Raw genomic sequence first — 13,291 nt, forward strand, 5'->3', positions numbered from 1 at the left:
TAGCTGCTGTCTTTTCCTCACACTTGGGTTTAATGATATTAGAGACCCTTATTGCCCTGCCAAAAAAAAAAAGAGCCACCCCAACGTCTATGAAAATTAACCTTCTCTGCCAAGAGACACTGTGCAGGGTATTTTCACTATTGGTGTGCATACAGGCTTAGATTTGTGCTGGGTTCTTAGTGCTTAGAGCACTGACCTTCAGAGGCACCCTGGTCCCTTGGAAGCTAAAGGAGGACTCATTTTCATGCTTGCAGTTGTATTGTCAATTTCTGTGAGACAATGTTGTTGAAGTAACTCACTCACTCATTCATTCATTCATTCATTCCTTGTGTGTCCAATCACACTTAGCCAATAAAAATTCTATTCTATTCTATTCTATTCATTCATTCATTCATTTTATTTTGTCAAATACATATTAAATAATTATATAAATATAAGCATGAATTGAATACATAAAAGGAATACAACTAAAGGGAACATTAGGACAGGGACGGTAGGCACGCTGGTGCTCTTATGCACGCCTTACAGACCTCTTAGGAATGGGGTGAGGTCAATACTAGATAGTCTTTGGTTAAGGCTTTGGGGATTTTGGGAAGAGACCACAGAGTCAGGTAGCACATTCCAGGCATTAACAACTCTGTTACTGAAGTCACATTTTCTGCAATCTAGATTGGAGAGGTTCACTTTTAAGTTTGAATCTATTGTGTTCTCGTGTATTGTTGTGGTTGAAGCTGAAGTAGTCATTGATAGGAAGTACATTGTAGCAGATAATTTTATGAGCTATGCTCAGGTCATACCAAAGGCGGCGTAGTTCTAAATTTTCTAAAGCTGGGAATCCTCCTTCCCCCTTTTGCACTTTTATTGTTTTTCGTTCAAATAAATATTCATGTTATTTTACTTGGCTCTATCTTTATTTTTTACATTGACCAGTAGCTGCCTCATTTCCCACCCTCGGCTTATACTCGAGTCAATAGTTTTTCCCAGTTTTTTGTGGTAAAATTAGGTGCCTCGGCTTATATTCGGATCGGTTTATACTCGAGTATATACGGTACCCATGTTTTTAAAAATTTTACCCAAATTTTTAAAATTTGATTCTGATAGTTACCAGTAATATGAATGGTGGAACAACACAAGGTAATGGTGTTATACTGATACTAATAAAAAATCCTAAATGTTTCAGGGAAGAGAACTCGGCATTGGATTGCTGTCTATACATAGCATGAATCAATTCTAGTTTATATGTTCTAAAAAAAACCCCAAATGATCTATTTTCTGTGAGGTCTGTAATTGAGGGATATAGTACATTGATTTGTAAATAGATAATTTTCTACCTCTTATTTTTTTTTAATTACATTTCTTGCTTTAAGGAAAAAATGAAAAGTGAAAACGAAGACCACCTATATCTAGACTACTTCGGTCATAATGAAGACTGTATCTATCCTCTGCACACATCTATATCCTTGTTTCTTTTGGCATATTGTGAATGTAAGATCTTCAGGATATTTTTAGTAACTTCAAATGAAATAACTTCTGATCTACAACAGACAGAGGAAATATTGTCAAAGTACCCAGAGATTAGCTTCATCAAAAGATCTGAAATTCCTGTGATGGTTCAAAGCTGCTGTTTACCTGCTGTTGTTGAAAAGAATGGCAGATTTTGTCGTGCAGGACTTGCTGTGGTATTGAGGTATATTGTACAGAAAACCCATGAGGCGGATCCATTAAACAAAGGTGTTTTGGAACTTTTGGGCTTTAAAAGGACCTGTTTGAAAGCTTGTGCTGAAGTGAGTTTATTATTAAAATCTAGAATGTGCTTTGCAATCAAGATCAAACATATTTCTAAACTACTTTATATAAAAGCAAAAGATAGATCTATGTAGCACATCAATAGATGTCTAGAACAAGCTATATAAAATAGTTAAATATACTAACATAGAAGATCCCCTGGTGTCCTGTTTTGCTTTGAATATTAGACTTAATGCTACATCTTAAAAGTCTTCAAAACCAACAGAAGTTGTATGGTAAAACAAAACTATTTTTTGAGGAATACAAACTTGGAGTTATTTTAGGTATACAGTGCTAGCAGTTGAATCTGATCCAATATGTATGAGTAGATATTTATTTCTGTAGCTTTAAAAACAAATAATTTATGTATGCCATTTCAATCAATTTGTTAAAATGCTTATGTTTAACAATTGATTGTTACTATTATACTAATCCTCAGCTACATGGTCAGTCTCTTTATTGGTGGTTGGTGGTGTTGATGATGATGATGATGACATATCCAATATTTTTTCCAGGACCTCATCTACGCCTCCCTTCATTTTACTCTGTATACCTTTCAGTAGGTTGGATTGAGAGACAAGGTCTACCCCGAAGTCATCTATTGAATTTATTTAGTTGAAAGTGGGGTAGAAACTGAATATTCCCAGTCGTAATCCAGCGCTTTAATGTTGCATCAACCTTATCTATTTCTAGGTTAGTGAATGGACCAGGCTTTGTGAGGTCAGTATTCCTCTGGCAGTTGAAAACTTTCTAAAAGTATCTCATAATCTGCATGAGAATGTTCCCAAAGAGATACTGCTGTTTGAAAACAAATTGGGAGAACCTGTAAGAGTGCACAATGATGATAAAATTAGAAGACAGAAAGTTCAACAGCAAAAGATGCTTGACAAGACAGCAAGCACTGATATGTCCTCAAAAGAAGATAGGACCATGGAAAATAAGGAACCTGCTTCTGCAGATTTAGAACTGAGGACAGCTTTCTCTAAACTAACTTTGCAGAAGATGCCACTTGCTGCCAACAGGGAGCCCTCTCACATTAGGAAAATAAAAACATCTGAACTTCCACCTCTGGAGCATATATTTGCTGAAGGACTTTATTTCACTTTGACAGACATAGTTCTCTTGCCATGCATCCATCATTTTTTGGTAAGAATGAATATCTTTGTTTTTTTAAAGTAAATGCTGAACAATGATAAGCGGTGGGAACCACTTTACAACCCGTTCCTGGATTTGTTCATCTTTAGCCTCTAGATCAGGGTTGTTACAGTGTCATCATGTGACATATCGGGACATTTCCCCCCTTTGCTAAACAGGGCAAGGGCGGGGCCAGCGTGTGATGCATCCGGCCCACGTGCCAGGAGTTTGATATCCCTGGTATAGATAGTCTCTTCCCTCTATGTATTCACATCTGAAAGTAAAGGCTGATATATACTAGTCTACTAAAATATAGCTTCTAAATAAGCGTGTTTAAAATTGCTGTTACTCCACAGATCAATATACAGTAATCCAGATTTTAAATCCTTTGTCTACAATTGCCTAGGTGCTTTTTCAAAAGGCAACTGGACTTTTTTGAAGACGTTTCGCTTCTCATCCAAGAAGCTTCTTCAGTTCAAGAAAGACAATCCAGTTGGCTTTTAAAAATGCACCTTTGGGACATTTTCTTATAACTAATCCTAATTTATACATGGCAGTAAATATGCACATGTAACTTTCTCATAAATGCATTCCTATGACTATTTCTAAAATAAAAACAAACTTTTCCTTTAGGGTTTTTTGTTTGTTCATTTTAGTTGCATATTTCATGCTATTTAATAAAAGTCAATATATTCAGCTTGCCACCAAACTGGAGGGAGGGGGAGAGTAGGTTAGGTTTGGAATGCTAGTTCCAAACAACAACAAGAAATCATCCCATGGGAACCAAAATCATCTAACCAGATGGTCGGCAAAGACTTGGACAGGTTTCTATAACAATACCTGGACATCTAATTGGACAATGTGACCTGCACTAAGGGGGGGGCGGGAAGGAGGAGAAACTATTCTTTAACTATGTGAAAATCACAGAAATTAAGTAGAGCTGGTTTTGCCTTCGATCTGTGCCGAAATGATGTATTCAATAAAGTTTTGCATAAAGAGATTGGATCATCTCGACAGTGCTTGCTTGGGTTTGTCAGTCGGAACACAGACAGCCTAACTGGATCCATAGGAGAAATAAAATAGTTGTTAAATTAAAAAATATTTGCCTTGTTTTTCCCCCTATCTCTACGCCCTGCAAAAGCGAAACGGTTGATGAAATGTAAATACAGCATAAATATAAGTGTTGAATGGTAGCTTATTTTGAATATCTCATGGAGGAAGCAAAAATACATGGTAACTCTGATAGTTGTAGGTTTTAAGCAGTTCAATCTCTTTTTATATTTTGGAGTCCTAGACATTTAATTAAGAGTGAGTTCAAAATCTCCAACTTTCTTTGGAATTGTAAACTACCTACATTGTTGGCCATTTGTGAGAATGTGTATCAAGAAAACCAACATGAATATATAGTTATATATATTGTACATGTAATATATATATATATATTTAGTACCAAAGGCACTTTTTGTACATCAAATTGGTGCATAAACTTTTCATCTATCACTTTAAGGTTGCTTGCAAGAAACACCAAAACAACATACTACAGCTGCCTTTAATATTGAGCTGGTACAAAAGGGTTCTAGAAGTACCTGGAATAAAACAAGCCACTGTAAAATGCAATATAAAAAATATCCTGGATTGTCAATTACACCCTTTACCAAATGAATGCCAGCAGAATACTTTCACAGCTTTTAAAGAGCCAGAAAATGTTCCAGAGGAAATTCAATTTATAGGTGGACCAAGACCGACCATAACAAAATTAATGGTAGGTAATTATTTCATTAGGTTAGATATATTAACTGTAAAAAATATTTCCTTATGTTTTAAGAACTTGCCAGTAAAAATAGTTTGGAGAACTGATGATATTTTATCATGTTTGCAATGTTTTTAATTTTTTCTTAAATTCTTCCCTGCAAAATAAAATAATTTGCTTCTGCATCAATGACAATGAAACTTTAACCAAAAAAATGGGTTAAGTTTGGGTCACTTTAGAAATTCTTGTACTATAATGGAAGAGGAGAAATGTATTACTTGGTTAATTACATAATTACGTCCATCTTAAGTGATAAAAAATATTTTATTTGAACTTAAATTTGTAAACTTTATAAAGCAGAAGAGTAACCTCATGGTCAAGAGTGATGATTTGAACAGAGAATGTTTTGGTTCCTGTTGTAAGAAAACAATGCCAGTTTTAGCTAGCTCAACTGTAAATCTTTTCTGGGGCATCGACTTTGATAAATAGAAAAATCGGGACCTAATTTGTCTATAATAATCCTGTATTTCAAACATAACTAATATCAAGATATCATTAATGCATAATGATTTACCATTGTTCACATAAGAGTATTTTGAACTTTCAAGCAGATTTCTGAATTAATGCTTTTTTTCCTTTAAAATGCAGGAAAAAGGAATTGAAGCAATGTTTTCTCCTCATCCTTGCCCTAAATGGGCCCTAGATTGGGACAGTTTACCTGGCGCAGTCAACCCAGGAAAAGGTAAGAATCTTGATATTCATATTTTTTCATTCATTTGTCAAATTATGATTCCACGCTCATATAAACTGTTTCTTTTTAAAAAAAACAACAACTATATATATATTTTAAATAATTGAGAGAATATACATTTTGCTCTTAGCAGTGAAGCTACTAATTAACCATAAATAATATATTTGAAAACGAATAGGATAATGATTGTGTCCTGTTAAGAATATTCTTAGATGAATTGATTGATTGATTGATTGATTGATTACATGCCTTCAAGTTATGTTTGATTCCAAGCAACCACATCGTCTAAAACGATTTGATGACATGTAGTCAATCAATCAGTTCATCTAAGAAAATTATGTGTTTTCATGTTTCACCATGTATTTCATTTACTTAACAGGCATTAAAAATCAGGCCCCAAATCAAGAATGAAATGTGGTGATTCTTCCAAGCTGAGTTCTTTAATGGTTCACATCTGTAGACAAAATCTTGCCAGACTGAGCACTCTACTATCTGCATCTACAATATACTCTATGAACTCTTAGGGAGAGGTTGTCTTCAACCTATTTCTCTCACACATAATATTTAGGCTGAGTTGCCTCATTCTTCTCTGGAATGCATCCCCTCCCTCCTGGGAATCAACCTCCTTACTATATTCCAGGGGTCGGCAACCTTAAACACTCAAAGAGCCACTTGGACCCGTTTCCTACAGAAAAACACACACACAGGGAGCCATAAAACCTGGGTGGGGGTGGCCAGCTCAATGTCACTCACTCCCACCCAGTCACATGACCACCTAGCCACGCCTACCCAGCCACAAAACTATCTCTCTCTCCCCCCCCTCTCCCTATCTCCCCTCTCTCCCCCCTCTGTATCTCTTCCCCTCTCTTCCCCCCTCTCTGTGTATCACTCTGTATGTGTCTCTCTATGTCTCTCTCCCTCTGTATGTGTGTGTCTCCCTTCTGGCGACCATCCTCCTCCCCCCCAACTCCCTGGCTGGCTGTGGCTGAGCTGGGAGAATTCGCACGCACAGGGAGATTCTACCTGAAGTGGCAGCAAGCGAAGGCTGCCTTATGTGCAAATGTGGCGCGAAGGCAGGTACAGGGCAGCTTCGCACTTGCACTCTCCGGCAACCCCCTTCCCACTCCTCCTCTCAGGACGCCCGGGCTAGCTGTGGCTATGCCAGGAGCATGCGCACACAATGGGAGACCCTCCTCAAGCGAACACCAAAGCTCAGAAAAGGCATGTGTGGGGCGGACAGCGGCTCGCTTAAGGAGGGTTTCTCTGCGTGTGCAGACACTTCCAGCTCAGCCACAGCCAGTCAGGGGGTTACCAAAGGAGGGATGGGGAAAGCGCAGGAGTGATGGTGCCCTGTACCTGTTTTCACGCCACATTTACGTGTAAGGCAGCCTTCGCTTTCTGCCACTTCAGGCTGGAGTCCAAAAAAAGAAATAAGAGGGGTGGGACGAACCAGTGATGGGACAGGGAGCTGCAGAAGAGGGCCCAAAGAGCCACTTGTGACTCCAGAGCCGCAGATAGCCAACCCCTGCTATATTCCATCACACTATCATTAAAATAGGGCCCCTGGTGGCTCAGACTGCTAAGACAGTCTGTTATTAACACAGCTGCTTGCAATTACTGTAGGTTCTAGTCCCACCAGGCCCAAGGATGAATCAGCCTTCCATCCTTTATAAGGTAGGTAAAATGAGGACCCAGATTGTTGTGGGCAATAAAAGTTAACTTTGTATATAATATACAAATGGATGAAGACTATTGCTTAACACAATGTAAGCCGCCCTGAGTCTTCGGAGAAGGGCGGGATATAAATTCAAATTAAAAAAAAAAAAAAAATAATATTTGGCTGACTGCAAAACTCCTGTTTCACAGCATTTGTTTTTAATATTTTTTGTCTTCTGGTCAGTGAAGTTCATTATGCTTTCCAAAATGAATGGTCTGTTAATTGAAAATATTCTTGTTATTAAGAATTTAACAAAGCATAATTGGGTTGCTCATTTGTGGATGGTTCAAAGGAGCATCAGGCTTACACCTTGAGTTAGAATAACTTGTAGATACTTAAGTCAAAGAAAACAATAAAAAAATTATACCTTTGGAAGTAAGGTAAATTTTCAGAGATGATTTACAGAATTTTTGAAAATATAATTCTCTTTATTGGGATTTTTGGGACAAATCATTGCTGTTTTATTTTCTTACCAGTTTGCAACATTTGTAGACCACTAGAGGGCAGTAAAATATGTAGAAATAGTGATTTATTTTTTGTAGTTATTCCTTGTAATTACAGTATTCCAAAAATAAATAACATTTAATAAGATTAACTCCACATTATGTAAAGAACTGGTTGATGCAAACTCTTTGAATTAGTTAAAAGTAGGGGGGGAAAAGATGCATGAAAAGATGCAAAGTCATGAGATACACTGAATTTTTTAAAAGTAATTTGATTATATCTTGCCAGGAGTTGTATGATTTTTGTGTATGATTAAGGGCCGGTTTAGCTCTGCCTGGTAAGGCCTGTTATTAAGAACACAAAGCCTGCAATTACTGCAGGTTCGAGCCCGGCCCAAGGTTGACTCAGCCTTCCATCCTTTATAAGGTAGGTAAAATGAGGACCCAGATTGTTGGGGGGGCAATAAGTTGACTTTGTAAATATATACAAATAGAATGAGACTATTGCCCTATACATTGTAAGCCGCCCTGAGTCTTCGGAGAAGGGCGGGGTATAAATGTAAACAAAAAAATAAAATAAAATAAAATAAACTCAACAATTTCCTATTGGGCAACAATTTTAAGGCCTTGTTTTATTATGGCAAATGTACGCCTAAAAAGAAAATATCTTCTAAAATGAATGCAGTATTCTAAGCTGAATTACGCTCTATAATTGTATCACAGGGATTCTATGCACAAAATATATCTTATAGAACAGTGAATACTATATAAAAACATAGCATTATGTCCAGTGGTAGTCATCCAGTCATGGAATGCTATCACTAGCAAGAAAGATGCCTCTTCACCCTCCTTAACTCTGTGTAGCCAATAGCCTATTTCAGTGGAGTTGGGGACCATTTGGAGTAAATTTTGAGTGTGTAAGAAAAGGAAATGGAGAAACGTCCCATCATATGATCTATAGTCCATGTGTGTAAGCTTAGATGGATCAGAAACTCTCTATAAATTACTGTAAACATATTAGCATTCTGTTAACGTGTCGTAAATAGTGTGCATTTCCCTGAATGGCTCTTTTTGTTAATATCCTATATAGGATCATAACTCATCAATCAGGGAAACATTGGCAAGTTTGTACACTTTATATAAGAGCAAGTGTTCATCCTCTTAATGATTTTAATTAGATTATAAATAATTTGTTGTTGTGGCTGATTCTAAACACTTGATTGATTGTGCAAGTTTTCTAAACTAAAATGGAAAATCAAAAATAATTGACTTTAACTAAGCTCTTTGTGCTCTGTAAGGAGTTTTTCTTTCAGGAAAGTAAAAAACATGATGAGGTTCAACAAGTTGTGTGCCATCATCACTTCATACCTCCTGATTTATTGTCAGAAGGACTTTGGCCATGTTGGAGGCTTCTAAGTGCTTTTACAGAACATGGCAATAGACTCTAATTATGATTTTTAGATTTTTGCTTAAAAATGATTTAAAAGGACTTTAAAGCCAATTAGACTATTTTGGCAGGAGGAGAACAGTATATTTATTATTGTATGGTATATTATTTATCATGTGGCACATTCACATCACATTTTGATTAAAAAGCACAAGAGATAAAAAAATAAAATATATAATATGCAATATAAATCTAAAGTATTATAAACATATATCTTGATTACAGATATCATTTTTTGCTTCATTTGTCTCAGTAGCAAAGTGTCCATTATAGGCTGTATTTTGGCACTCTGTCATTATATGTTGGTCTTCAGGAATTTAGAGTTAAAACAGAGAAAGAAAATCACATCTGCTGCAGTTGTTGTTTCCATCTGCCTTTAGCTATCTAAATTAAGAAATGCAAATTGGAATCAATTCAGTATTGAATCAGACATTTATCTTCATTCTTCCTTCAGATTTAAAATCTATTAAAGATATCAGATAATTATATTATCTGATAATGTAAATTCAATTTCATAAAATTTATGAAAATTAAATTAAATTTAAATTTAATTTAATTTTAATTAAATTAAATTAAAATTTAGCAGATTCTGAAGAAGCAACATTGCTGTAAGGTATTTCATTATTTTAATTTAAAGTTCGGCAACTGTATATATACAAAGATTAAATAAAGATGGTTAGCCTCAAAAGTCATTTACTTCGATACATTACAAAATATAAATATTTAATATAGATACGCTCATACTTTTGTAAAGTAGCTGGTCATTTTTAAATATATGTCTTTAACTGTGCTAAACATAATCCCAACTAAATCCTTAGATTAGTAGTATAAAATTAACAGTGTCAACTGCAGATAAGGAAAATGTATATAAAACGTTTTCTAGATGGCACTTACCACCAGCAAGAATAGCAAAGATGTTTAAAAACATATCTGCAAAATGTTGAAAATGTAATCAGATACTGGGTTCACATTATCATGTCTAGTGGACATGTTCAAAGGCAAAAAAAATACTGGAGGAAAGTATATGTTGATAAGGCAACACATAGATCTAAAACCAGAAATATTCTTGTTGGGTATTTTACCAGAAAAGTACAATAAAGGGAATACATATTTAATTTTATATGTATTAGGAGCAGCAATAAGTGTTTTTGCATAACAGTGGAAAAATGAAGAGATCCCTACAGTTGAAAGTATAATTTAAAAAATATTAGAATGCGTAGAGATGGATAGATTAACACTTAAAATTAAGTAGAAGGAAGAAACAATATTTTTTAACATAGGATTCATTTTACCAATGGTTAGCTAACAGAAACAGAAGTTAGAAATTTAAAACTTCAAGAGAATGATTAATTGTACAATGAAGGTTTATTAGTATGGCTAAGCAAATTTTATTTTGTAATTATAGCAATGTTATGAATATTATTGTTAGTATTACTATTGTTATTTGTCAAAATTAACTGTACCCAGACAATACACTGTTCATGTAGATACTGAATTTTTATGTTTACTAAAGAAAAATGTATAAATAAAAATATTTTTTTAAAAGGTTAGTGGAATAAAATTAAGCAGGTATCCTAGTAGCACAGCACATAGTAGACTGTATGATACAGATTCAGGTACAGCTCCCAAGGAAATTTATGATCAAGCAAATTCCACATCTGTTGCAATAAGAAAAAAACTGATAAATGTTAGCACCCTTTGTCTTCAAGCATGCAAAGAATTGTAAAGGGCGGTGATGTGACATGGAACAAAGAGTTGTGTCTTCTCTAACTGTACCCTTAAAAGTTCTTCAACTGGAGTTATCTTCCCTGGGAGATAAAACAATCTTAAATGATGGATGTGCTGTTGTGAATTCCTTGATTAATACTTATAATTTTAGAATCCATTGAATCCACTGAGAACTGTAGTAACTTTCTTGGGAGAACTGACATGAAGCTACCTAATCTTTTCTCTAAATCATTTATTGGAGCAGATTCTATTACAGATGTCTGCAATTACATCAGTAATCATCAGTAATGTATCATATGTAGTAAATATGAAGAATAAATAACACCACCAGAGAGAACTGTTTCCAGAAATCAAAAAGTAAAAAAATAATCCCAAATTGAAAATAGAGCCAAGATTAAGCCAAGTGAAAAGTAATTAATTACTGCAGTGTCATAAAAATACATTTTGAAGGTTCCTATGAACCATTTTTTAAACCATTTCCCCGAAAACAGGACAGGGTCTTATTTTCTTTTGATCGCCCCCAAATAAGGGCTTCGCTTTATTATCAGGGGGTCTTATTATTTTGAGGGTACAGGAGGCGGCAAGCATGGGACTGGATGTCCCGTTGCTGCTGTCACCTCCCCTCCCTGTTCTTCATGCCAGCCGAGGGACCCAACACATCCCGTCCCACCCCAATGGCAACACCTGCTTCCCTTCCCCGCCGTCTCTTTATCAAGAGGGGTGGTATGTGGGGCGGGAGAGAAGCAAGACACGTGGAGCAAGTTGTGGCTCCCTTTGCCATCTCTTCTCCCCCCCCCCCCTCACCAGGCATGACAGGGTTCCTGTCCCTTGCTTAGCCACCCACCCCCTTTAGGGATGCAATTTGGGGTGGCAGGTGGGGCGGGTGAGAAGAAGGATGCAGGTCTTACCTTTCAAGCTCTGTCGCTTTCCTCACATCTGTTGCAGTTGTTGTTTCCATCTGCCTTTGTGGCAGGTTTAGCTATCTAAATTAAGAAATGCAAATTGGAATCAATTCAGTATTGAATTAGACATTTATCTTCATTCTTCCTTCAGATTTAAAATCTATTAAAGATATCAGATAATTATATTATCTGATAATGTAAATTCAATTTCATAAAATTTATGAAAATTAAATTAAATTTAAATTTAATTAAATTTTAATTAAATTAAATTAAAATTTAGCAGATTCTGAAGAAGCAACATTGTTGTAAGGTATTTCATTATTTTAATTTAAAGTTAGGCAACTGTATATATACAAAGATTAAATAAAGATGGTTAGCCTCAAAAGTCATTTACTTCCATACATTACAAAATATAAATATTTAATATAGATACGCACATACTTTTGTAAAGTAGCTGGTCATTTTTAAATATATGTCTTTAACTGTGCTAAACATAATCCCAACTAAATCCTTAGATTAGTAGTATAAAATTAACAGTGTCAACTGCAGATAAGGAAAATTTATATAAAATGTTTTCTAGATGGCACTTACCACCAGCAAGAATAGCAAAGATGTTTAAAAACATATCTGCAAAATGTTGGAAATGTAATCAGATACTGGGTTCACATCATGTCTGGTGGACATGTTCAAAGGCAAAAAAAATACTGGAGGAAAGTATATGTTGATAAGGCAGCACATAGATCTAAAACCAGAAATATTCTTGTTGGGTATTTTACCAGAAAAGTACAATAAAGGGAATACATATTTAATTTTATATGTATTAGGAGCAGCAATAAGTGTTTTTGCACAACAGTGGAAAAATGAAGAGATCCCTACAGTTGAAAGTATAATTTTAAAAATATTAGAATGCGTAGAGATGGATAGATTAACACTTAAAATTAAGTAGAAGGAAGAAACAATATTTTTTAACATAGGATTCATTTTACCAATGGTTAGCTAACAGAAACAGAAGTTAGAAATTTAAAACTTTAAGAGAATGATTAATTGTACAATGAAGGTTTATTAGTATGGCTAAGCAAATATTATTTTGTAATTATAGCAATGTTATGAATATTATTATTAGTATTACTATTGTTATTTGTCAAAATTAACTGTACCCAGACAACACACTGTTCATGTAGATACTGAATTTTTATGTTTACTAAAGAAAAATGTATAAATAAAAATATTTTTTAAAAAGGTTAGTGGAATAAAATTAAGCAGGTATCCTAGTAGCACAGCACATAGTAGACTGTATGATACAGATTCAGGTACAGCTCCCAAGGAAATTTATGATCAAGCAAATTCCACATCTGTTGCAGTAAGAAAAAAACTGATAAATGTTAGCACCCTTTGTCTTCAAGCATGCAAAGAATTGTAAAGGGCGGTGATGTGACATGGAACAAAGAGTTGTGTCTTCTCTAACTGTACCCTCTAAGTTCTTCAACTGGAGTTATCTTCCCTGGGAGATAAAACAATCTTAAATGATGGATGTGCTGTTGTGAATTCCTTGATTAATACTTATAATTTTAGAATCCACTGAGAACTGTAGTAACTTTCCTGGGAGAACTGACATGAAGCTACCTAATCTTTTC

At 35.1% G+C, this 13,291-nt stretch overlaps 1 protein-coding gene across 6 annotated transcripts in view; it reads left to right on the forward strand.

The window, feature by feature from the left end:
* The window catches only part of GSTCD (glutathione S-transferase C-terminal domain containing), a 54,383-nt gene that overhangs the window by 5,335 nt on the left and 35,757 nt on the right, over positions 1-13,291 (forward strand). For 4 of the 6 annotated variants that reach the window (XM_058192874.1, XM_058192876.1, XM_058192871.1 and 1 more), the window contains exons 3-6: positions 1,368-1,784; positions 2,479-2,931; positions 4,427-4,681; positions 5,318-5,411. In XM_058192874.1, coding sequence (XP_058048857.1) covers positions 1,374-1,784; positions 2,479-2,931; positions 4,427-4,681; positions 5,318-5,411 — 1,213 coding nt within the window. In that variant the 5' untranslated portion in view covers positions 1,368-1,373. The remainder of the gene's footprint in view (positions 1-1,367; positions 1,785-2,478; positions 2,932-4,426; positions 4,682-5,317; positions 5,412-13,291) is intronic. The other 2 variants (XM_058192875.1, XM_058192877.1) reach the window with 2 other exon arrangements.

This window comes from Ahaetulla prasina, chromosome 8 (assembly GCF_028640845.1).
Source record: "Ahaetulla prasina isolate Xishuangbanna chromosome 8, ASM2864084v1, whole genome shotgun sequence".
NCBI classification, from domain to species: Eukaryota; Metazoa; Chordata; class Lepidosauria; order Squamata; family Colubridae; genus Ahaetulla; species Ahaetulla prasina.